At 44.8% G+C, this 25,705-nt stretch overlaps 1 protein-coding gene across 4 annotated transcripts in view; it reads left to right on the top strand.

Moving 5' to 3' along the window:
• Nucleotides 1-25,705, top strand: part of PAMR1 (peptidase domain containing associated with muscle regeneration 1) — a 150,134-nt gene that overhangs the window by 84,528 nt on the left and 39,901 nt on the right. For all 4 annotated transcript variants that reach the window (XM_032413903.1, XM_032413902.1, XM_032413901.1 and 1 more), the window contains 2 exons: nucleotides 12,066-12,242; nucleotides 17,535-17,663. In XM_032413903.1, coding sequence (XP_032269794.1) covers nucleotides 12,113-12,242; nucleotides 17,535-17,663 — 259 coding nt within the window. In that variant the 5' untranslated portion in view covers nucleotides 12,066-12,112. The remainder of the gene's footprint in view (nucleotides 1-12,065; nucleotides 12,243-17,534; nucleotides 17,664-25,705) is intronic.

Below are 25,705 nucleotides of genomic sequence, written 5' to 3'. Positions count from 1 at the left end.
TGGCTTTCTGCCTCCCAGTGGGTGGTTGACTGCCTGATTCTCCCTTCTGGGCAAACCCAGCTCCCCTGGTCCAGCCCACCGGTGGAACAGAACAAGCGAGCATCCCAAGTCTTCGTGGAAATGAACTACTAACTGCAAGAAACCAAAATATTCACCAGGAATGGACCCAATGGATTCTTCATACCACAGGATCGAGACTCCCACAGTGTCCCAGCAAGAGACGTTTCTAACATCACTCTTTGTCAGCGCTCACCTTTCCCTGGAAATCACACGTGCTTCCTGTGTCCACGTTCAGGTATTTATTCAGCAAACTTGCTCATGCACCCACCAGGTGCCGGACATGATCCTCGGTGCTTGCAGATGCCATGGTGAATAAGACAGAGCCCTTTTCCTTAAGGCACTGGCAATCCGTTGAAAGAGTTGATGGTCCAGTCTGGCGTTTTCCAAAGTGGGTTTCATGGAATTCTAATGCTGGAAGAGCTTCAGCAAAAATAAACAGCCAAAACCTAGGTTGAACAGAGTCTGGGGGATGTGGAGATTGGCTATGCACAAAGCATTTATAGATATTGCAAAGCCCCATATAAAGAAAGCTGTGATTAGCGTTTTATAAGGTTAAGCACAGAACCTCTTTCCACATCATACCTTATACAATCCAGGGGAATTAGTACTCCCTGGAATATAGTTTGGAAAACTCTGCTCTCTTGTCCATAATGAATGCAACATTGAAGAATACCTCACCGTTAGGATAGGGGAAGGAGGGAATTTGAAAGTCCATGAAACATGAGCTTCTCTTCAGACTTCTGCTGAGCGCCTGGCAGGAAGTCTGATGCCCTAGCCGCTTAGTGCTCCTCAAGAGGGTGAAAGAGCTTGGAGATGCCCCGTTCATGTTGAGAAACGTCCTCGCCAGCACTGACCTGCATGATTCATTGAGAAAACTCATTTCTCATCTTCAGGTTGCTGACAGTAATGCGGTCGGTCTGGGATCATTGGACAAATGGAATCTGATGAATGTGCGGCCACGGTGACGCGGCAGTACCCGGGGGCCATAGGGCTGTGACCTGACTTCCCGGCTAGATGGTATCCTTGGTGACAGTCACACAGTCTCCCCTTCCCAAACAAGGGGACTATCTGAGCATCCTTCTAATCCCCGGGGGCCCAGGACCATTCATCCCCAACTACCGTCTCTTCTCCACTCCACCTGCCTCACCACACACCCGGAGGCTTGTCTCCAACCCTGGTATTTGCTGGCTCTGGGATAGCCCAGTCACCGGGACCCTGACTTGCACACCCTGAAGTGATCTGGGCTCTTTAGGCTGGGGCCGTATCCCATAGAGACAGCACGTGACTTTGAGCTGCTCATCAACCCGTTGCTTGCTGTTTCTGGGAACTTCTTTGTTCCAGCCTTAGCTAAATATCGTTCTTGTTGTCATGCAACACGGCTTCTCCCTTGGCCCTACCATTGCCTGCCTCCTTTCTCTGCCCTGACTTGTTTCAGACTGGGTAACTACAGTGGCAATGGGTGAGGCGTAAGACCAGTTGTTCCTTCAAGGGGTATCCTACCTAAGTGGACTCGAGTCACCCGTGACCTCAGCGAAGATTCAGGCCTCACTTGCCATAATTGTGGGATTCATCTTTGGTATGGATGTGTCCGTGTTTAAATACACACGTACGCAGAAGAGTAGAGATGTGGATGTGTGTGTCTGTATGAATATGTATATATGTGGGGTGTACAGTATTGTGATTTGAAATATGGCCCAGGGTTTGAATCTGTCGTTTATGGCTGCTTTTCTTGGGCAAGTTCCTTAACTTCTTTCATGTGGCCTTCCCACTTTTCAACTTGTAGACTGAAGATAATAGTGTCTTTTGGGTTTATTGCAGGGGTTAAATGAGAATTGACTTGAAATGCTTAGTGAAGCATCTTGCAAAAAAGGAATGCTCAGGAAATTAGAGATGTCTCCTTCTCTGCCTTCTGCTGTTCTTCCCACGAGCACATGTTTCACAGGGAATCGAAAGGAAATACTGGGTATTCTGTCTGTAGTAGGAGGGGACCTACAAGGTCCCCTTGAGGCCCTCTTTGCCTCCTATGTTATTCATCGGTGGCTCTGTCAGAAAAAACTTCCCTAAAGAGTCAACATAAGTTTCCCTCTTTGAGACTTGCTTCCTTCCCTTGGTTTTATCATGCATCCACTTTACAACCTTAGGGGAAGTGTCTTCTTCATGTGGTGCCTTAGTTTCTCCATGTTTGAAACAGGGCGAGTGAGCGGTCGTTTCTTGCAGGGACTGAAAGGTCGAGAGGTCAGGGGTTTTTCAGAGTAGGTGATTCTGGGTCAGTGGCCTCGCGTCCCAAACAGGAGATGTTGCTCCTGACCCCCTGTCGTGATTCAAGGGTGGAGCCAGGCAGGAATCCTCAGGCGTAAAGTTGCCCTTCATGTGATTCTAGCCTGCAGAGCTGGGGGAGGTAACTATGATGAGGGCTAGCCTGCCCAGAGCTGCTGCCAGCTTAGGGTTTAGTGAACCGGACGTACCATCATAAACACATCATCCGCACTTAGCATCCGTCCACACTCGACCTATGCTGTTGGTCATCTGGCTCTGGTAGAAGGAAAATCTGCCTTCTGCCTGGCATCATTGACCATGGACATGAAGTCAATAACACTAACTCTGGAAGCTATTGGCAAAGAGGTAGATGTGGCCGACCAAGACTCCTGTGTGGCCTTGACATGCTCTGATTCAGAAAGACGGGTTTGGAAGTGTGGAAGACTGGGGGCTGGGGGGGAGGGGATAGTTTGTAGAATTCTTGGGTCCAGGGAAATCCACATTGGATTTCTAGGGGATAGCTTAAGTTTTATTGTTTTTCACTTAGCCATTCTAATGCTTCAGTTGATGTCATATTGGCTGAATTCTATTGCCAAGTACTTTTAGACGCATTATTAAATTTTTTTCGTAGTAGCCAATTCTACTAAAAAAATAAGATCCAGTCAGCTCATATTCCAACAATTGAAATAACCCAGAAGCAGCTGTCCTTCAAGGATTTCCAGCGCCACAGTTGTTGAGGATAATGGCAACTGTGGACTCTGCCAAATGCGAGTTTAGGTTTTGTTCCCTTTGACTATGGATGTAGAATTTCTATTTCTAGAAGAGAAGCAGCAGGAAGTAAACTATGTCCTATTTAAATAGGTGTCTGAAGAGGGGATATTAGGGATCTAGAAGCAAGGGGAGGAGCTCAGAATGCCCCAATTTCAATATGAGCATATTGCCTAAAAATGCCATGTATGTGTGGGCCTCAGGAGAAGACATTTTTACTCAGCCCCTTCACTCCCTTAGCCATCGGTGCCTCAGCCCAAGATGGGATGGCTTTGTATCCTGCGGAGAAAAATGGTAATGTCTTGATAAATCTGCAATTTTTCTTTCAAAGCCCTTACTGCTCATTGCCTTCTTCAGTCACAATGACGTCAACAGCCCCATCAGCTGTACACCTATCCCTTGAGGCTTCGGGCTAAGGCGTCTCGTCTACTACAGTTGTCCAGCAGCATCCAAGAGGGACAGACTCAGGATTAACATTTGGGTGGTCTGATTCCCAAATGTGTCCATCTCGTCAATGCTGCATTCTTATCGCTGCAAAGTCAGAGACGTGAACTCTCTAGAATCAAGATAGCATGTTGGAAGGAATGAGACTCTGGCCCTAAAGAGGTGGGTTCTGATCTTTCTTCTTTCACCTGAAAACGGTGCCACCTGGGGCAGTGTATTTACCCTGTCTGTTCCTCAGTTTCCTCATGTGTTAAAGGAAGAAAATCAGACTTACTTTGAAGGCTGGCTGTGAGGATTCAATGAGCGGATATGGGCCCAGGGCTTGGAAGTTTTCCCTGGGGGTGCCAGGACCCAGGGTGCCTAGAAGTATGAACGAAGAGCCACAGTGTAGAGCAGCGTGCTTAATAAAGGGTGAGCAGGGAAATCAAGTGACAAACTGATTTTTGCCTCCCTGTCCCTCCCCATTGTATGCATACCTAAAAACCAGATTTCTATGGACTCCATAAAAGTTTTATCACTCCTGGTACCCAAAGGGGGTGATGAAAAGCTTGACTCCACAGCTATCATTATCTCATTAACAAGAGGAGCTGTGAGAGGGGGCAGCCTGAGGTCACTGAGGTGGGGAATCCAGCCAGGCTGGGACTGAGGGTCTCGGGCTGACAGGATGGTTCTCAAAGACTTAGGAGGAGACACGGAGTCAGCAAGCATTCCCTATTCCCTGACTCACAGTCCTGCCTGCCTGGGGTTTGCTTGTCATCGATCGTGATCCTGTGAGCAGGTGGCCAGACCCTGGGCAGTCAGGAAAGCTGTGGGCTGCAGAGCTGTCCTCAGTCTGGGGAGTGCAGATCTCACCAGAGGAGGGGGGCTGGGACTGAGGGGCCCAAGCTGTCTAATCGGATTTCACTGTTGAGGCAAACATCTTTTTTCCTCCCTCTGGTCTCAGAAGGTTTATAGAATGCCGGATGGTAAAGACTCGGTAGAAATGTTAATTACACGTGGTTAGCTGGGAGGACTTGGAGGTTTTGGTGGACAGAAAGAGGGGTTCCAACATCAAAGAGAAGTGGGCACAGGATGAAAGTGCCTTTCTTTGCCACCTTCTGGGGTGGTCTCGGCCTGGGCCTTTAATCTGACAACTGATGTTTCAATCATGTAAGGAATAGGCTGACCCCTGTTTTCCCGAAGAATCCTCTGAAGTTTTTCAGATGGACCTTAACGGCCATCGGTGTCAACATGTTTCCTTAAAATCTGGTGTTGAGCACCTGGCACTTGGAGACTACGCTTCGGGGGACACAGTTGCCGCCCCCCCCCCCCGCCATTCTGTGGAGGCGAGCACCTGCTGTTTGAGGGATTCCTTGTATCCCACCTGGCCAGCAGGAGAGAGAGAGAGATCAGTGCTGGAGAGCCTCCAGGCGGACTGTCAGGCTGCTAAGGAACCCTGCAACATGAGGATGGTGACGATGACGTCAGCGGCTTTCTTTCACCCATTCATTCATTCGATCGCCTCTCTATGAAAGCTGAGCCTGCGCCAGCTCATCAGCGTGTCCATCATTGCTTCTGTATTCCTGTTGTTAAAGCAGGACCAGGAGGTGAAGTGCGTTCCGTTTTCCAAAGCGAGTTCTGGAAGAAGCAAAGCGGGACCAATATAACTGGACTCTCCACCCTGGTTAGGAGACACCGGGATGGCTTCTGCCTGGGCAGCTGAGGGGGCCACTTGGGCTAAGCTCAGGATACCAAAGTCCTTTGTGACTCTCTTGCTTTCATTGGCCCTGATTTAAAAAAGAGAGGGGTGGGCACCTGCACACATGGGATAATTATGCAGCAATTTAAAAGCACTTTTGAAGACTATGCAGTGTCAAGAGAAGACATCCTTGATCTGAGAAAAGAAAAAAAAAAGCAGTTTCTAACACCGAACATTATATGTTACCAGTTTGGGGAAGAAGACTATATGTCCACATGTGTCAGTATCTACATGTGGATATACATGTCCATTGAAATAAGACAACTGGGAAGATGGACAGCAAAATATTAACGTTATTCCTGAATAGTTTTTATTCCTTTATTTATGATTGTATTTTTGAAGCTCTCATAAGAAATCTTTTATGTTAAAATGTGTCGTGTTTCATTAAAGAAAAAAAAATTTTATCCAGCCAAAGAGCTCGGGATGAATAAATGTGACGGTGCCCAGAACTCTCTGAGCTTGATTTTGTCATGGGCGTTTTCTTTGTGCTTCTTTCCTGGGAAGCACTGATGGGACGCCTTGGTTGCTTTTATTAGGCTTTGTTCCTAAATGTGGAAAGCAAAGTAAGATGTGCTCACCTCCAGGAGCTGGTCAAGCTAAGTCTTTCGATGACGTTGGGCCCACCTGGATGATCCAGCGTACTTCTCCCATCTCAAGATCCTTAAATTGTTGTCCTGGCCTGTTTCCCCTGAGCTGCAGGTTTGTTCACCTGCTCCCTAGGGCCACAATCCACTGGCCTCTCTTCCTCCCAGAATTAATTCCCTAGAAAAGCTTTGACATTTCTCTTTACTTCTCCTACCTAGTGCTTTTCCTCACTGGTAAAGTGAGGAAGTAGGGCTACATCCTTTTAACTTAAAAGAAAATATGTTACCGATCTCACTGGGTCCTGTTGAAGATTCAGTTACATGAACAATATAAAAGCACTTTAGTTACACAAATGCTAATGTGCTGGAGTATACACACATGACAACATTCAGTAACTTCTGCTCTTGGGGCTTCTCCCAGTGCTAGTTTCTGGAACTGGCCTTCGGCGCCATATTGAGATTCCCTGAAATCTGTGCAGCTAAAGCCAAATGACCAATATGCCCTTTCTGCAAAGATAATTCTAATAAATGGAGGAAAAAAAGCCTAGGAGATTGCTTTTGTCTGCTTACTGCGCTTTTAAATCTCTTCAGGTGGTCAACTTTAAATATTTCTTATAGAACATTTCACTTACCCATTAATTTCTTATACATATATTTTGGGAGCATTTTCTTGTCTCTGTTAAAGCCGGGGAGAAAGAAGGGTGATGGACTTGCCAGACCAGAGCGGACAGGCTCGAGTCACAAAACCATTAAAACCATTCCTTCCTCTTAGCACTTCCACAGGTGTCTACCTGTGATTTGATTAAAATCCCCCTGAGCCGGTGAGTCCTGTAGATTTGGTGCTAATGCCCCTTTATGACGATCCATTTGTTCTCAGCATCCTACATTTTCCTTATCATGGTTGGTGCTTGTGTATTTGCAGAGTCTGTTTGCCCAAAGCCGCCGCCTCTGTAAAGCCGTGACTTCCATGAGGCTGGGGACAGTGTCTGTTTTTCTCTCCATCATATCCCAGCACCCAGCCTCCTACTGGGGCACGAGGATACTTGGTAAATACTTGTGCAACGGAAGAGTGGATTCATCATTTCACCCATACTCTTGGCACTGTGCTCAGTGGGGAAACTCAGTGGTTAAATGACTTGCTGTGGATCAACCATTTTTTTTTGAGAAGACACAAATTCTCAATGGGTGTTGTAACAAATTACCACAGACTTATTAGTAACTTAAAACAGCACACATTTCTTTCTTCTAGTGTTGGAGGTCGGAAGTTTGAAATGAGTCTTTTAAGGCTAAAATCAAAGTATCAGTTGGCCTGCATTCCTTCTGGAGGTTCCAGGAGGGAATCTGTCTTCTGGCCTTTTCTGGCTTCCAGAAGCTGTCTGCGTTCCTTGGCTTGTGGTCCCTCCCTCCATCTTCAGAGCACATCAGTCCGGTCTCTCTTTCTGCTGTTACATCTCCTTTTCTGACTCTGACCGCCTTACCTCCCTTTTATAGCGGTCCTTTCGATGACGTTGGGCCCACCTGGATGATCCAGCGTACTTCTCCCATCTCAAGATCCTTAAATTGGTTACATCTGTAAAATCCATTTTGCCATATCAGGCAACACTTTCATAGTTTGGAGGGGTTAGGATGTGGGCATCTTTGGGAGGGCCATTGTTCTGTATGCCACACACAGAATCCTTGAAAAGGAGCCAGGTGGCTGAACTGCCAGACAGAATGGGCTTTCGGGGATCATTCCCTTTGGCTAAGATGATACAATGCCCTGGACCTTACCTATAAAGTTAATATAATGGGCTTGGGAGGGCAGAGGGGAGCTTGCTCATTGACGTTAAAAGAAATGCCAATGAAGGCATTTTAGGGAATTAATTCCTGGGTAAAAAGGAGACCCAGAATATTCCACGGCTGGGCCAGAGGTGAACAAGCCTGCTGCTTAGGGGGAGATAGGCTTCGCTCTCTGTTGGAGTAGAGCAGACCTTACTTGGCCTTCTACATTTAAATATAAAGTCTTATAAAAGTTGCAAATTACTTTTATCCTATCATTGCCCTCCCGGGAGTTATTAGTGTTTCTAAATTCTTAGAAAACCTAGAAGGATGTAGTGCTTGCCCTAAGGTGAACAGAGAGAGGGGGTAAGACATGAGCCACACCCCACAGGCATGTTTGCTGGACAAGCTGGGGGCTAGAGACAAGGGATTTGGACCCAAGACAGGCAAACTGGACCATCTATTCCAAGTAATTCTCTATGGATGGAAAGTGCCCCAGCTCTGATATTAGGAAATTATGGGGTGAAGCCAGCTCCCCTGGCTTGTAGTTCCAAGCCAGACCTACTGAATGGAAATATTTGACTATTGAATAGAGGGTAGCGTAGGTCTAGCATTAAGGCGGGTTCATCCGACACGTATTTATAGAGCGCCTCTTGTGTGCCAGACCCTTCCCTATGGCCGTGAACAAGTTAGATGTGGTTCCTACTAGCTTATGGTCCTATAAGGGACATAGACAATAAGCAAGTAAGTGGAAGCATGGAAAGTGAGTATAAATTGTGGTAGGGGCTATGCAAGGGAACGACTGGGTTACTGTGGTAGAGATTAGCGTGGAGGGGTAGGCGGGGGTATGTACTTTGGGTGAGAAAGTCAGTGAAGACCTCTCTGAGCAGGTGTCATTTACAATAAGCCCTAAAGGATGAAACAGAGGCAGTGGGAAAAGCGAATGTGAAGGCCTTGAGGTGGGCAAGAGCTTGGTGGTTCTGAGAAACTTGTAGAAGGTGGGAGACCGTAGTCAAGAAAGGGGTTGGAGGGATAGGGAGTGAGGGGTTCTCAGCAGAGGGAGCAGTTGGGCTTTGTTCCGAATGCAGTGGGAACCAACACAAACATTTTAAGTAAGAAACTGTTGTGCTATACATTTAAAAAATAAGATCCTTGAGAAATGTGGGTGTTCTGTGCTCTTTTCCTTTATAAGCTACTAGTTATTGAATGCTTATTACATACCGGGCACTGTGTTAAGCTCTTTATGGACATGATCTGATTTAGTCCTTTAAGCAGGCCCCTGAGTTGGAGAAAATGTACTCATTTTACTGGATGGTAAACGGAGGCTGAGTGAGTAAAGTAACTCGGCCAAGTTCTTACTCTCAGTAAGTAGCAGAGGCGACATTCCAAACCCAGGTCTGTCTGACCTCAATGCCTGAGCCTCTAAGCATTTTGTTGTCTCTCGCTTTTCTTTATGTTAAAAAAAAAAAAAACAAATGTGGCAAAATATATGTAATGTAAAATTTGCCATATGAACCATTTAAAGTATACAGCTCAGTGGCATTAATTACATTCCCAGTGTTGTGAAGCCTCACCACTATTTCCAAAACTTTTTCAAGACAATCTTTGTCCTTTCGTGACTGGCTTCTTTCACGTAGCATAGCACTTGGCGTGTTTTCATGGTTCATCCATACTGTGGCATGTAGCGGTATCTCATTCCTTTTCACGGCTGAGTAATATCCCCCACTCTTGAGTAACATTGTATCATAGACCACATCTTGTTTTTTCACTTATCTCTTGATGGACACTTGGGCTCTTTCCACATTTTGGCTATTAGGAATAGTGCTGTAATGACCATTGGCATACAAGTATCCGTTCGAGTCCCTGTTTTTAATTTTTGGGGTATATACATGGGAGTAGAATTGCTAGGACATAGAATTGCTAGGACATTGCTCCCCTCTGCCCTCCCAAGCCCATTATATTAACTTTATAGGTAAGGTCCAGGGCATATTTTAATTTTTGGGGTATATACATGGGAGTAGAATTGCTATGTTTACCTTCCTTTTTTGGTAAAGATTTATTTATTCTAGAGAGAGAGAACATGTGCACCTGTGAGCTGGGGAGGGGCGAGGGGAGAGGGAGAAAGAGAATCCTCAAGCAGACTCCCCTCTGAGAGTGCTGTCCAATGCAAGGCTTGATCTCATGACCCTGAGATCATGATCAGAGTCAAAACCAAGAGTCGGATGGATGCTCAGCCGACTGAGCCACCCAGGCGCCCCTAGGTTTCCCTTTGAAGGAACCACCACACTGGTTTCCACAGCACCTGCATCAGTCAGTTTCCATTCCCACCAGCAATACATGAGGGTTGCAGTTGCTCTACATCTTTGCCAACTCTTGTTATTTTCCTTTCTTATAGCCATCCGAGTCTTGGGGGGTGGTATCTCTTCATGGTTTTGATTTGCATTTCCCCAGTGCCTTGTGATGTCAGCCATCTTACGAGCTTATTGGCCATTTATTTATCTTCTTTGGAGAAATACCTATTCATGCTACTTGCCTACTTAAAAACTTGGGTTGTTTGTCTTTTTGTGGTTGAGTTGTAGGAGTTCTCTACGTATTTTTGATATTAAACCCATATCAAATATTTAATTTGATATTAAACCCATATCAAATATTTAATTTGATATTAAACCCATATTTATTAATCTACAAATCTCCCATTTTGTAGACTGTCTTTTTACTTCCTTGACAATGTCCTTTACTGCACAACATTTTTAAAGTGTGATAAAGTCCAACTTACCTGTTTTTCTTTTGTTGTTCATGTTTAAGTGTCATTTCTAAGGATTGATTGCAAAATACAATGGAGATTTACCCTTGTGTTTTCTCCTGCCCTTTCTCACTTTTAACCATTAAGTTCTTTTATACATTTTAGATGTCGTTCATGTCATCCAGCTGATATCAGAAACATAGGAAGCTCAGCTAAGTCTGTCCTGGTGTCTGTCCTGCAGGGGCCCACAGAGTAGTGGGGGAAAGAGAACTTCGCTAGTGACAGTGTCACAATAATCTGTCCTAATCATTCCCAAATGCCAGTGTGAGGATCTTGGCTGGTCTGCCAAAGTTTGTGGGAAAAGAAATAAGAGCATTTTTCATACAGCTAAATTTATTCCATTTAAGGAACTGTCCCTTATTCTGCAAGTGCTTCCTTTCTTTGATGCTAGAATGTTCTTATGACCTGAGGCTGACAGGAGATGGTGATGGTTTTTCTAGATGGTTCTACCTGGCAGATTAAGGATGATCAACTCAGTGTCAGACTTCCAAATCTACAGGAGGAAAATAGAAAGCTAAACGGTGAAATTCGAGAGGCTAGAAGCCACTGCAGATGCTACCGTGGGTTTTTGTGGACCTGCAAAGCATGTCGGGGGATCCCTGCCCAGGGTTTTAAGGGAAGGCTTCACACAAGAGCAGATGCACTTTCTCCCTCAAATATCTGACCTATTTCTTCTTCAGTCATCGTCTTTGTGCAAAACTTTTAGACATGGAGAGTGGGGAAGAAAGAAGAGCAAATCAAAGCTCAGTCTGTTTCTTGGACTGGGTTCCCCTGGGCAGCCGCCGACTGATTCCTCTTATAGATTTTACCAGATGGTTTTTCTTTTTCATTTACTTAAGGTATGTTTTAAAAAAGAAAGAAAGACAGAAGTCCTACCCAGAAAGGAATACTTCTTTTTTTTTCTCATGGGAAAGAACACTCAGTTGTATTTGGGGACTGAATGAAGTTCTGCCAATGAGTTCACCCTGGTAAAGCACTGAAATTCTCCCAAACATACTAATTAAGATACTTTTTGTCTTTTCTGTTGGTTTTAGCTTTGAAGATACGATAAAAATGGCATGCTGCGAAATTGAGGAGCCAAGTTTGGAGGAAATGACATGGTCTCTATTTGGCAATTAGCCTTGAACTTGAATGGCCTAGTCTAGAGAGTGTTCCCCAAACTTGTTTGGTGGCCCCAGTGCCTGGGCTGTGCTGGACAGTCGTTCAGTTGGATGGTTCCTCTTGGAGTTGTGCAGGGCATGACCCACGTAGCTGGAAGCAGTAGCCTGATATACTCCAGCAAAAATAGAAATGAACATAGACCCTCAAGAAATGTATGCTCGTTTATAAATTATTTATGTGCATATCCACTTAGATTATATATTGATAAAACATGAGTTCTTTTCCTTGTTTTTTTTTTTTAATTTAAAAAATAAAAATGAAACTATTTTTAACAGAATTTCATCTGTGCCCCAGTGGATGGTTTTGAACACCCTTCAGGTTAGGCCACCCTACTTTGGAGACACCGGCCTAGGAAGAAGTCCCATGGCCTTCTCTCCCATTCGGGCAGGGCAATGCATTTGTAAGGCAAGGTTGCTTTGTGGCTACAGAGTACTTATGGGTCTGACCCCTTCCTACCAGAACCTCTGTCTTCAGCTGCTGGTTCCCATTTCAGAGTACACAGTCATTAATGAAGCCTGCCCTGGAGCCGAGTGGAATATCATGTGTCGGGAGTGCTGTGAATACGATCAGATTGAGTGCGTCTGCCCTGGAAAGAAGGAAGTAGTGGGTTACACCATCCCTTGCTGCAGGAACGAGGAGAATGAGTGTGACTCCTGCCTCATTCACCCAGGTGAGTGTGGAATGGGGGCCTCAGGCTGCCTTCGTGTTTTCTGAGGTCATGAACGGGAAGAGGCTGCACACTTACCTTTGGGCAGGCAGGGATCAGAGGCTACGACGCCATGATATGAAAAGCGGCATAATCCTGACTGTTCTAACTTCAGGCAAAGGGAGTAGAAGAATTAGGACCCTTGTCACCATTACCCTAATAAGGCTGTGAATTCATCCACTCACTCATTCATTTAACAAAAGACTCAGCAGCTCCTATGGACCATATCAGATACTGGGAATACAATGATTTAAATAAAAGACACATTCCCTGCATTTCCCAAGCTTGCAGCCTGGCCGGGGAGATGGAGAAGTAAGCAGGCTGCTGCAATACAGTGCGGTGAGCGCTGTGAGAGAGAAGCATGAGGTACCATGGGAGCGTGGATGGCGATGGGGGCGGTGGAGACTTCCTGGAGGAGGCGATATGTGTGCCGAAGATGGAAGCAGCAAACCGAACAGGGTGGAGGGGATCTGGTAGAGAGATCAAGCCATAGAAGAGAGCATGTGCTAAGGCCCTGTGGTGAGAGAAAGCATCGGGTTTTGGGAATTGCAAGTTCCTTGGTCTGGCCGAAGGGGTGTGTGTGTGTGTGTGTGTGTGTGTGTGTGATGAGAAACATGGAGAGTGATAGACAAAGAGAAAATATTATAAGAGAACAATCTCAGGGAGAGAACAGGGCCAGACCCTGAAAGGCTTTGCAAGCTGTGCGATGACTTCAGGCCATCTCCTGAAGCTATTTTAGCAACATCAGAGATCTTTGTGTAAAGACATGAGAGCTGATTTTCTCTGTGGCTGCAGTATGGAGAAAGGATTGGAGGAAGGGCAGGACAGAAGGCAGGAGGGGATCACGGGGACCTTAATGAATGAGGAAGCCCTGTGGATGGAGAGAGGTGGAAGGATTTCAGAGATATGCAAGAGAGTGGAATTGACAACAATTTGAGATTGGCTGCATGGGGAAAGGAAGAGCAGAAATCAAGCATGATGCTCTGGCTCAGAGTTGGACTTTGAGGAGGTGGTCCCAGTAATAGGAGAGCATCTGAGGGTGAAGCGGGACCTTCCCAGGCCACAGTGTGCATTCCTTTGCTCTCTGTCCCCACCATCTAGGGGACAGTGATTGTCCTTTTTCACTGAAGTGCCTATCTGCCTAGAGGCCCGTGTGGACACTGAGCCTCAGACTGAAGATGTTTACAGCGTGATTAGCAAGTCATTGAACAATTTCTAGGTGCTTTCCTACCTGCTGCCTGGCATATCTGACTTTTCCCAGGGGAGTCTTACCTTTCCCTGTTAGGCCGGATCAAAAGGAGGACACAGAGAGTTTCCAACACACTTCCCTTAGGCTGAAGACCGAAAGGATGTCAAAAGTGTATTTGGGGGAATTTCTCTCATTTCTGCCTTTCCCCTTTTTTACAAACACACAGAATGACGCATGTAACTGCCAGGAACTTTCTTTTGCGGGAAGCTATAGAAGTGGAAAGCAAATGGGACTCAAGTAAACAAATGATACTTTTAAACCATCTTCTTTCTTAGAAGAGAGCAAGCAATGCTGAATTTGAAAATTGGAGTGACCTCAGTATATAGCCTTTGTATATTTGATTTAAAAGAAATCCCACTGCCCCAATTCCCTGATGGTGAGTGTGCTTTGTAGGGACATAGTGGAGGAATACCTCCAAATTTTATAGGGTCATTTTGAGAGCTTAACCAGGATCTCCCGACTAGGGGTCCTTGGCAGTTGTATTAAAGTCTTTGAACTATTTTCAATATTTTCAAAAGCTTAGCGGTCCCCGTTGGGGTGAGGGCAGGGCTTTGGTTTTATGATATGATAAGTAAGAGAACTCCAGAGGTGGTGTTTGTGCTTCTTACTGCATTGTACAGAAGGCAGTCATCACCTGCCTCAACTGCACCCAATAGCTTCCTGTTAGGTCATCCAGGAGGCACCCGCTATCACCCCCTTGAGCGGTGCTGGGAATGATCTTTGGATCTAAGTAGTGAAGAGCTGGTTACCCTGAAAGGGAAGGCTGTCTAAAGGCTTCTTTTTCTAATTTTCAAAATAGTGAGGTGATACCCTAACAGTCCCTTTTGGTGATCAAAGAGTGTGTGTGTATGTGTGTGTGTGTGTGTGTGTGAGATTATGAATTTAGGTACTTTTATTTATGTGGTTTAATCTATTGCAGTCATGATTCATTTTCATGCATGCATCCCCCCCATCTCAGGACCCTGGAGACCCCTCTGTGTCCTGTCTTCTTCAGACAAGACCACACTAGTGTTTGAAAACTTCCTTGATTTCCTATGTGACGAGATGTTTCAGGCTCTTCTTGTGTATTTTCTGCCCCAGGCCTGGAATCGGCCATTTCTCTAAGGAATTCTGATCTGAGGCCACACTCTGGGCATCTAACGTGTTCCTTGTTACTGGACTGTCATCGTTTTACTAGGGCTATTATTTATTTATTTATTTAAAGTGGATGGGGCTAGGAAATAGGTATTTTAAAAAAAAATGAGTCTATGCTGATACTCAAGTTCAAATGTAATAATATTCCGGCGTTGTTTAATTAACTTTGTTGATTTTATATTTGTATGTCTTTTCCATCATGGTGGACAGCCTGTTTCCTAATAATATTAACCTGATCACTTATTGCTTTTTCTTACAGCATAATATAATTGCACAAAATAGCAATAGCGCTGATTTTGTTTGTAATAGCACCATTAATACTAACAAGACCACTGATGATTATGGTTTTTATTGACCTTAGACTATATATATCCCACTCAATATGTATAGTCAAAATTCTATGTTTTAAAGCCAACCGATGTTGTCCTTTTGTCTGTGGTGTTATATCACCTACTTGATATGTAGATAGATTTATTGTTTCCATCTGTTTTCTATATATGACAACAGAAGCAAATATACGTTTGTATATACATTTATATATCTTTCCCCTTCTTGCACAAAAGATAGCCTACAATAAACACTGCTAACTATCTTGCTTTTTTTCTCTTAACAATATCTGCTGGAGATCACTCTCTGACAGTATAAAGCCTTTTTTTTTTTTTTCCATTTATTTTTACAGTTGTATATAACTGCATTGTGTGGATTGCTATAGTATATGAGTATTTGGGTTGTTTCCAGACTTTTGCTCTTACAAATAATACTATAGCGAATTGCCTTAGGCATACATCATTTCATATTTTTGCAGTGTTCTTTGGGGTAGGTCCCTGGGAGAGAGATTGCTGAGTCCAAGAGAGGTGCGTATGTCACCTTGCCAACTTTGCCTTGTCCCCCTTGCACTTAGCATTCGCAGCAGCTGGGTATGAGGGCGCTGTTTCTCCAAAGCCTTGCAACACCAATCATTGTGGATTTTTGTCAACCTCAAGGGTGAGAGATGGGATCTCGGCATGGTTTTAGAATTTCTGTTATTTCGCTCATCATGGTAGACAACCAAGCATCTCTGCCGGTGGCGGTGGTTGCAGGCAGACCAACATCCGGGGGCACTGTGGTGGGGATGTCAGGAGTGACGTCAGTGGTCTCCAGCAGACCTGGGGCCCTCTGTGGACCCAGTTTCCTGTGTATTTTCATGTGGTTCTAGGCTACATAGCTCTGAACTCGGTCCTCTGGCTTTTGTGGCAATGCTGTGAGCTCCTGAGTGTATTTTCGTGATAGCCTTGTTCACCTTCATCACCTGGCTGGTTTTTGTGGCTTGGGACCTAAAGTCTTTGAAGTTACCGGGCTGAGAGAGAAGGTTGGCAGGGTCACTGGGTGCACACTCTGAGTCCCTTTGCCTCCTCAGTGGCACAGTGGATAGGGAACCAAAGAGGGGAAAGTGGCACGTGGGTGAAGATGGCCTTTAGAAAGCACAGTGACTCCACTGGGACCCAGTTGTGGGCCACATGACTTACTGGAATCTGATGAATCATGTTAACATCTCTTCTCTGGTGGGAAGAAGCACTGGGACAGGGAAGCCACGTCAGGGTGGTGTGCAAGGAGAGGACTATGAGCCTCTGTCCTCCAGAAACCACACAGTCATATGCTGCATGTATACACTACGGGCCAAGGAAAACCTAATTTCAGCCAAAATCAAAGAAGTGTGCTATTAGCTCAAGGAAATGCCAGTTATTTCAAAAGGTTGAGAAGCCCGGATTAGCAGTTCATCCATCCATCCATATGTCCATTTATTCATTCACTCAAATAGTATTTATTGAACACTCGCTATTTTGTAGATATTATATTAAGTGCTGGGGATATATTGTTGAACAAGATGCAGTTCCTGACTTCAGTCTGTTATAGGAAAACAGATAATAGGCAGTTAAGATTGAGCATGACATATGCAATAGTAGGGATAAGCCAAGTGGAGGTATGAGAACACAGAATAAGAATCATAGTTCATATTTGGGGTGTATGTACTATGTGCCAGGCCCTTTATATATGTTAATTTAATTTTTAAGACAACCTTAAGAGGCAGGTACAATTTTTAACCGTTTTTTTTACAGATGATGACATTGGGGCACAGAGACCTTAAGCAGTTTGCTTAAGGAAACACAGCTGGACAATGGCAGAGCCAGAACGTAGCTTTCCATTTTGATAAGTGGGATTGGATTATCTCTTTCATCACTGTCTCCTCCCCCCCCCCCCAGAGACCATGTTATAAAAATGACCACTATCTGGGAACCACTCAACCCTCTCTGGTGTGGCCTGCTAGTGGGGGTAGCCCGGCACTTTCCAGGGTAAGCCCATTATTAGGCATTAAGGTTGTTTCCAATGGCATACTTTGGTTATAGAAGTATAGGACATGGAAGAATATTTGATGGAACAGGAAGATACTCTCTATTAGGACCTGAAAAAGTAAGTGACAAAAACAGAATGTACAGTATATAGCATAAGTCTAATTTTTTAAAAATTGTTTTTCTGTATACACAGAGAGAGTGTGTTACCAGTGGTTGTTCCCAGGTGATGGACCTCTAGGTATTTTTAATTTCATGCTCTTTGCTTGTCTGAATTTTCTCAATATTCCATGATAAGCATGTGGAACATCAGCCACTGACTTGGAAGATGGTTCAGACCATCCTCCTAGACTCCTTGCTGCGAATTCTGGTGACTCTGGCATTTTCCTAGGAATGAGCATTTTTTCCCAAGGGCTCTGGCACCTTTCTAGGGGCAGAGGCCCTCGGTGGAGGTGAGGCCCTGAGAAGGTCCAGTTGCTCTCACATGCCGCCCATCAGAACCTGCAAGTGCATAATCTAACATCCTTGTGCTGGGACATGTTTCAGGTTGTACCATCTTTGAAAACTGCAAGACCTGCCGAAATGGCTCATGGGGGGGCACGCTGGATGACTTCTACGTGAAGGGGGTCTACTGCGCAGAGTGCCACGCGGGCTGGTACGGAGGAGACTGCATGCGTAAGTAGACCCCAAGGCAGCTCCCCCCTCTGGTGCATGCTGCTTTCAAGGCTCAGCTTGCAACAGACTGAGGTTTAGCTGGTTGGAATCTGAGTTCTGGAAAGCTTTGGCCAGAGGGCTTTCTAGGTAAGACTATAAAAAACAAAGACGTGTTTCCATCTGCTGGGTGTGGATTGTGGACATCTGTTTGGAATTGGCGACAGGAGGTTTATGTCTGCTCTTAAATCTTCTCCTTTCTCCTAATTGCAGCCAAGACATTCTGCACACAGCATGCCTCGTGTCCATTCCAGAAGCAGTTGTGTGTTAACAGTGGTCAGCAAGCAGTGAATAAGGCTTTAAATATGCTAAGTCCTGGAGTGTGTTTTCAATCTGAATTTCTATTGGTAAATTTCTGGACTCCTGAGTTCAATTCCCGGAACCCACATCAAATTGTCAGCATGCCACTTATCCCAGGAAAGGGATTCTTTCTGGGTTCGACTTCTTCTCTAAGAATTACTTAATCTTTATTAGGGTTCCCCTCTGAGTTTCAGTAATCCTCTGAATATAGAGTGGAAATCTAACCTCCCCTCCGCAGTGCCCCAACGGTGAGTATCCCTCTGAGAGTCTGGATTTGGAGCAATGTACAAACTGTTATTTTGTTAAACCTATGTTACATGCTCCCTGTTTGAATCAGAAGCAACCAGGATGAGCTGACAGTCTGAGCAAATTCCCTCTTATGAATGATATTTCCAGTTTGCAGAGATGGAAGATGGAGTACTATTGGTATTCTTTGCCTGATCCAACCTGTAGCAAAATGCCATGAGTTTCGAGAGTTTCAGGCAAAGGATGAGCTGTGTGGTCTGCAGCCAAGGACCTGAGCTCTACCTGGAGGAGAAGGGGTGTATTGGTATTTTTGGATGAACCTGGGAGTTAAATTATCCAGAATACAGATAATTTTTTAAAGTGTTGGTCTTGGTTGCAGCTCTAAAACTTCAAAGTCATTTTCGGCGGGTTCTAGAAAACTTAATTTAGTAGTTGGTAGATGATCTTCTAGGTAGGTTAGCTGTGGGATTTAACCCTGGTCTTCCTTTGGCAGCTGCTCCGGGAGATGGTATAGCATAAGGATCAAGAGTCCAAGCTCTGGAATGCTGCACACCTGGGTTTTTTGTTTTTTTTTTAAAGATTTTATTTATTTATTTGACAGAGAGAGAGACACAGCGAGAGAGGGAACACAAGCAGGGGGAGCGGCAGGCAGAGGGAGAAGCAGGAAGAGGGAGAAGCAGACTCCCCGCAAAGCAGGGAGCCCGATATGGGACTCGATCCCAGGACTCCAGGATCATGACCTGAGCCGAAGGCAGACGCTTAACGACTGAGCCACCCAGGCGCCCCGACACACCTGGGTTTTATACTTTTGCCAGTCACTAGCATTGTGCGCTTGGCCAAGTCATTTAACCTTGCTCAGCTTCGTTTCCTTTTCTTTACAGTGGGAATAATGCTGCCTCATAGGGTTGTTTCAAGAATTTGGTAAGGTAATGCCTGTGAAGCACTTAATGCTTTGTCTGGCACATAGTAAAAGCTCAACTAATGCAATAAATATGTCATTATTATTCTATATGCTCCTTAATTGCCAAGCTGGTGGGTGGTCCAGAAATAAAACTACTTTCAGTGAAAGTTTAAGAAAGACATAATTAGAGATATAATGCACAGTTTTAGATTTCACATTGACCTTTGTGGTATAGGAGATAACTTTGGGGTTTTCTCCCCTTTGGATGTGGGAGGTGGCTCTTTTTCGGTCTGAGTGAACGGGGTTGTGGTAGGGGGTGGAGCCATCTGCTGGCGTCGGCTCACCCATGACCTTAGAAGCAGGGAAAGTCGGTAAAGCGTTCAGGTGTTATTCTAAGTGCACTGAGAAGCCATGGAAAGGCTGGGAACTAGGGTATGGCTGAGTGCTCCAGACTAGAGACCAGAGAACAGCTAATCCTGGGGAGGCAGGGACAGGAGAGGTTGCGGAAGGGGCTGATGGCGGAGCTGTGCCTTTGCTCATCTGTGGGTAAAACAGGAAGATGCCAAAGTGTCTGTGATTCGAGACGGCTTGTTCTTAACCACGGTAGCATCCTACCTCCGCTGGTGGGGCCCCCAGTGGGAAGCGAAATCTCTGCTGAGAGCAAGAGTGGACGTATGGCTGCCACTTGAGAATACCAGAGATTTGGGACGGCCATGGGAGGACCAAGGAGAGGCACCAGCTCATGATAAATTAAAGCTTGTCCAAGCAAGACTGAGGACCCAGTGGAGGCTGGATTTCCTGTAGAGGTGATGCCGCCTGGCCAGTGGGGCAGTGCTCTCTAGCAGCATGGGAGCAGAGGTGAATAAAACCAGTCATTTGGTGGATCCCAGAGTTGGCTGAGACAGGGTTGTCCCGATTGGGGAGGACATGAAACCAGAAAGAGCCTGGAGAAGGGAGAGGACTAGCGGTGTCAGTGGGATGGAAAAGTAGGCGGAGTGGTAATAAAGTAGTTGAACACGGAGGCAGGAGGAGTGTTATGGTCATAGGACAGAATTTCCAAGTGAAAGCTTTTGGGAGTAGGGGTGATAATGTGCTCATCTATACCAGTCGTTTTTCTTCTGTGTAACAAACCCATCTCAAAAGGACAAATGTTTATTTTCCTTTATCATGGGTCTGTGGGTTGGTTGGGGTTCAGCTGATTTCAGCTGGGTTGGCCTGCGTTGCACTCCAGCTTCAGGGCTTAGCCCAAAGAAGAGCAGCTCCTTGGGACATATTCTTCTCAGGGTGGGTTGAAAAAACACTAGGGGCCAAGCCAAACACACAGGCACATTTAAGGCCTCTGCTCACATCATATCGACGAACTGGCCGAGCCCCAGATCAGTCAAGTAGGGAAGTATACCCCATCCCAAGGAGGAGGGGGACAGGGCAGAGAAAGGGAAGAATATTCGCCTGTAGGAGAGTGCTAAAGCAAGTAGTAACAAGACAGAGGATAGCAGTCGCCCAGGGAAATCTTGTACATGTGCCTTTCCCAGTAACACCCATTGGTTGAGTCTTGGGTTTGGCCTCCGGGTAAAAGTTGGCTGTATATGGAGTCTGACTGGTTGGATAGTGATGGTGTCCATGTCTAGAATCAAGGTTTTCTTGAGGATAGCAGAACTGGCTCAAGGCAACTGGTCATCGTCCCTAGGAAAGAGAACAGAGAGCATTATTCCTTTTTCTACCCATCCATTCAAAACATATTTCTTGAATGATGCTCCTAGGTGCTGGACGTACAATGATGGGCAAGACAGACGTGGTCCCTGCAATTCTGGAGCTTGCAATTTAGAGAGGAGAGACCAAAAAAAAAAAAATTGGAATGTGGTCAGTGCTATGAAACAAACAGAATAATGGTCAGATTCCTCTCTCATTCTGCGTTGGTTCGGTTACGCTTGTTCAGTTTCACTATACTTGTTCTGAAAGCCTCTTTGCACACACTGTGTGTTATTTGATCCCAGCCATAAGCATTTATGGAGCATTTCTTATGGGTTGGTCATCAGGGAGAACAATGAGCCCTCACCGAGTTTACAGTCCATCTATGGAAACAGGGCTGGACCATACGAAGACATCAGTATGATGGGATTAGGTTCTGATCACCTGCACCTCATATTGGAATTGAATAAACGTGAGGGGAAATCAAAGGAGGAAGTAATTCATTTCCCCGTTTGTTGAATGCCTGCCTGAGGCTGCACCCTGTGCCGCCTGCCTCTGTTAATAGGACGCTGAACACTTGGCGGCCTGTTCCCGGCTGAGGCAGTGCAAGCATTTAGCCGGTAGATGGCACTCAAGTGATCCTTTCTGGCTGTTTAATCCTGAAGGACGGCTTCCTGCTGAGTAGCATCTGTCGAGCCCTGGCATTTTTTCTTGGGTGCCATATAGAACCTGGGAAGCAGAAGCGACAGGCAAATGCCAGAGAGGATCATACTATTTTATATTTAATTATAGAGCTTTCAGTACTGAGCAAATGTTAGAGCCCCTGTATTTGCTCACTGTCCTTGACAAATCTTTGTGATAATTAGCATTAGTCTAACTTACGACAGTCTTAGAACCCCTTGTGTGATTGATTCATTTTTAACCATTGGCAGGTTGTATTACCCAAGATAAGAGGAGAAGGGCCGGAGGTCACTGAGCCCAGGAGAGGACTTTATTCACGTCCTCTTGCCCAAGGAAGATTGGTTTAGTAAGTTCAGAATATCCAGGCTTCGGAAAGGAGCTGATTCTTTCTTCCTTCCCCCAACTTTTTATTTTGAAAAATGTTATATTTACAAAGATTTGAAAGAATAGTACATTCATAGGCGCTTCACCTGGATCCACCAATAATCATTTTCTCAAATCTGACTTTCTCTCTCTTTTATGGCACTATGAACTCATGAATTTAAATTTTTTTTCTACATTTTGTAATGTTATCATCATTTTTCTTTTTGATGCTCAAATGGTCCCAGAATTACCCTTCAAGCCAGCTCTACAGCATCATTCTTTAGGCAATTGCTTGCTTTCCCTCTGCTCCCCTTCCCCCGAAATGTTTCAAGTTCACCTTGATTGTGTCCAGGTCCTAGAACCAGCCATTTCTCTATGAATCCTGGTTCCTTTTGTGCGGAATAGTATTTAGGAACTGGGATCTAGATGCTGGCTATGAGAGGCGCTGATATTTAAAGTCAAAATCAGGCTTCCTCCCAAAGCTTCGTAAATGGAAAGTTGATGTCTTAAGTGGAACCAGTCCACTGAGCTTCAGAGTGGAGCTTATTCATCGTGGCCCTCAGGCTGTGTTTTAGCCACCAAAATGAGATGAGCAATGAGAGGGCCTAAGAGATACCCAGGATGCCACACTTCCAGCTCACATTGCAGTGACCCAGACTTAGAGACTATGGAGAATTTAGGGGTTGGAAGGTTAGCAAGTCAACCCAGATGAGAGAGGATTTATGGGGAGAAATTATAGACCCTTAATACATTTTATCTTCTTAGCCATATTTTGGATAGAGCAGAGGGGCTGGCCATGAGCCATACCTAAAAATGTGGGGCTAGAATATCAGAGAGGATGGTGATTTGTGTAGGCTGGTCCTTGAGCCATAATGGGGAATGATCAAGAGCAAATTTTAAAGAGAGAGAGATAGAGCGAAAGGCCCACAAAGCTGTGTGTTACTGATGTATGGAGCTGTCTTCCTAGGGAACCATAGAATCATCTGGGAGGAGTCACTGAAAACTGGCTCATCTTGTCCTGGACTTATGTGTCCTGACACTTCCAGGAAAGGAACGAGGCCCATGTGGATCCAAATTGGGGACTGTATTATATGATGGTTAACCGCTGGGTTTGGAACCAGTAGGATCTGGATTTGAATCTCTTATTCCCTCTGTGACTTTGGGCAAAGTTACTCAATCTTTATAAATCTCAGTTTCCTCATTTACAGAATGGGATAATAATGGTGGTCCTCTGTGGATCTTTGTGAGGGTTAAAAGAAGCACGGTCTGTAAATCCCTTAATATGGAGCCTGGTTCATAGTAAATGCTCAATAAATGGTGGCCACTATTCTTATTACTCCTAACTCAGAGCCATGAAGTGAGCTCTTCCTTTTCTTTTTCTTGTTTGAGAAGAAAATCAATGTAGGGCCAGAGAGGAAAAATAATAAAGTAGAATTCCCTAGGGACAAGACAGTATATACTGGACATGGGGAGGTAATCTTCCTAGAACAAGGATTGTATGGTAAATAACATTTTACATTTCATATAAAATTATATGAAAATTATATACATTATATATATACGTATTATATGTATATATATATATAGCTGAAGCTCTGACTGCAGGGAATTCATGTCTGAGCCTTTGCAGAGGATTTAACGTTGTCAAAGAACTCCTTAATCATTGCTCAGTTCCTGGCTAAGGTGTAGGAGAACATGAAAAAGACCTTCCTAGCTGCTCAAACAGCAAGAAATCACTTGATAAACCAAGGAAAATTCAGTTTTCTTTAAACCATCAAGTATCTGTGAACACAAAATCTAAAAAAATCTAAACTCCAGAGGATTAAGTTCTTCCTGTGTAGTGATCCAGGATGCTTCATACCAGGGGCCAGCTATGAGGCTGAGGGCAGGGCAGTGAAGGGCGGGATCAACCAGAGAAGGAGGCAGGGCTAGCCAGGCTTGTGATAATCTGTGGGTGGGTGGCTGAACTTGCATCTAAAGGAGACCCCAGAGTAAAGACATTCCTTTCTACCAAGTATTCTCTTCAATAAATTTGTGCTGAGCAAGCAGAGACTAGGGCAAGACTGGAAAGCAGAAGATCGTGGGATGTTGTCATTTTGCAGCTTCAAAAACTTGGTGATTTCAAAGCCTCTAAAACTCACAGTTTCCCAGTCTTACAATTATGGAGGTATAGGAAGTTGGGTGGGGATTTCGGAGATTGTTGAAAATCAAAGATGGATTTTGTTAGGTTTCTGATACTTGAATTTCAAGACCCCTCTAGAAGAATCAGCTTCGGTCTTGCTTCATACTAGGTTAATTTCTGATTGGATCTAAATGATCAGTCCTCATCCTCCCTGCCTAATAGAGGAAAGGATATTACCAATCAAAAGAAAAATATATATTTTCTGTTGTGAAGAAGCAAGAGAATATAACCTCCAGTCAAGAGAAAAAATCAATCAGAAGAGATAGACCATGCACGATCAAATATTGGAATTTTCAGACAAGGAATTTTTAAAAAAACTTTAAAATAGGGCACCTGGCTGGCTCAGTTGGTACAGCATGTAACCCTTGATCTTAGGGTCATGAGTTTGAGCCCCATGTTGGGCGTAGAGCTTACTTAAAAAAATAAAATAAAAAATAAAATAACTAAAATAAATATACTAAAGGTTCTATAGGAAAAGGTATAATGGAAGAAGAGATGAGAAATTTCAGGATAGATTTGGAAAGTATTAAAAAGAACCAAATGGAAATTCCAGAACTGAAAACTATACTATCTGAGATCTTAAGATATTCATTGGAGGGGATTCACAGCCTATTGGTCACAATGGAAGAAAGGATCAGGGAACTTAAACACAGATTTAATAGAAATCAACCAAACTGAAGCTCAGGGAAAAAGGACTGAAATCCTTTTTTATGAAGAAATCAGAATTCTCGGTGCTACCCAAGCCCCTTTTGAGTTGCATTGGCTCCATTATCTCTCTGCTGTTTTTGCGAAGATTCTGATGACTTTGGGGAGGACAGATTTTCTGCAGCAAAGTGGTAGATGCTGTTTCTTGCTGGCCAGTTATTTCACCTGAGTGGACAAACCACTTGAGACAAAGAGGAGGGGCTTTAAAAATGGTTTGACTGAGCAGGGAGGTGTTTGATTTTATCTGGCATAGTCATTCAGTTAACAATTAACTGAACACCTGCTCCATGCCTGTAAAGGGATGAATAAGACAGACAAGGTCCCTGCTCTCACATCATGGGGGAGGCAAACAATTAAAAAAACAATCACTGTCAAGTATCAAATTAATTGGGATTATAGGCCATATCATAGGGTGAGCCATGGAATTATTCCTGGACATGTGACTGTTCCAGGTTAAGACCTGAGCCCCTGATAAAAGCCATCTCTTAGCACTTATTATGAACCAGGCATTGTTCTAAGTGCCTTCACATACTGTCATTGATCCTCATCAGAGCCATTTTATAGGTGAGAACACTGAGGCACAGAAGGGTTAAGTAACTTACCTTCTGTCCTGCAGCTTGTAAGTAGCAAAGGGAAGATGCCATTTCAGAAGCCAGGCCCCAGAGCCCCATCTCTCATCCTCTGTCCTAAATCATCTCTCCATGTGGGAGGCACTTGCGGTCCACATTCCGAGTCCCTGTTTAGGGGCCTAGCAGGGCATGGTAGGATGAACCAAGTCACGTGGAAGGTGTGAACTCCCTTCTAGCTCCTGGCCTGGGATGTGGGTCATCCCCATGTCCTCATCGAGGTCTTTGTTCTGACATCCGTGTGCGGGCTCCAGTGTCTGATGGGTTTAGGGCTGTAGCCAGTGCTGTAAGGAGGCTCCTAGGAGCCGTGGAG

Source organism: Phoca vitulina, unplaced genomic scaffold, assembly GCF_004348235.1.
Source record: "Phoca vitulina isolate PV1807 unplaced genomic scaffold, GSC_HSeal_1.0 scaffold16, whole genome shotgun sequence".
Classification (NCBI taxonomy): domain Eukaryota; kingdom Metazoa; phylum Chordata; class Mammalia; order Carnivora; family Phocidae; genus Phoca; species Phoca vitulina.
Note: the sequence above shows the minus strand (reverse complement) of the source record. Positions and strands in the feature narration are given on the sequence as shown.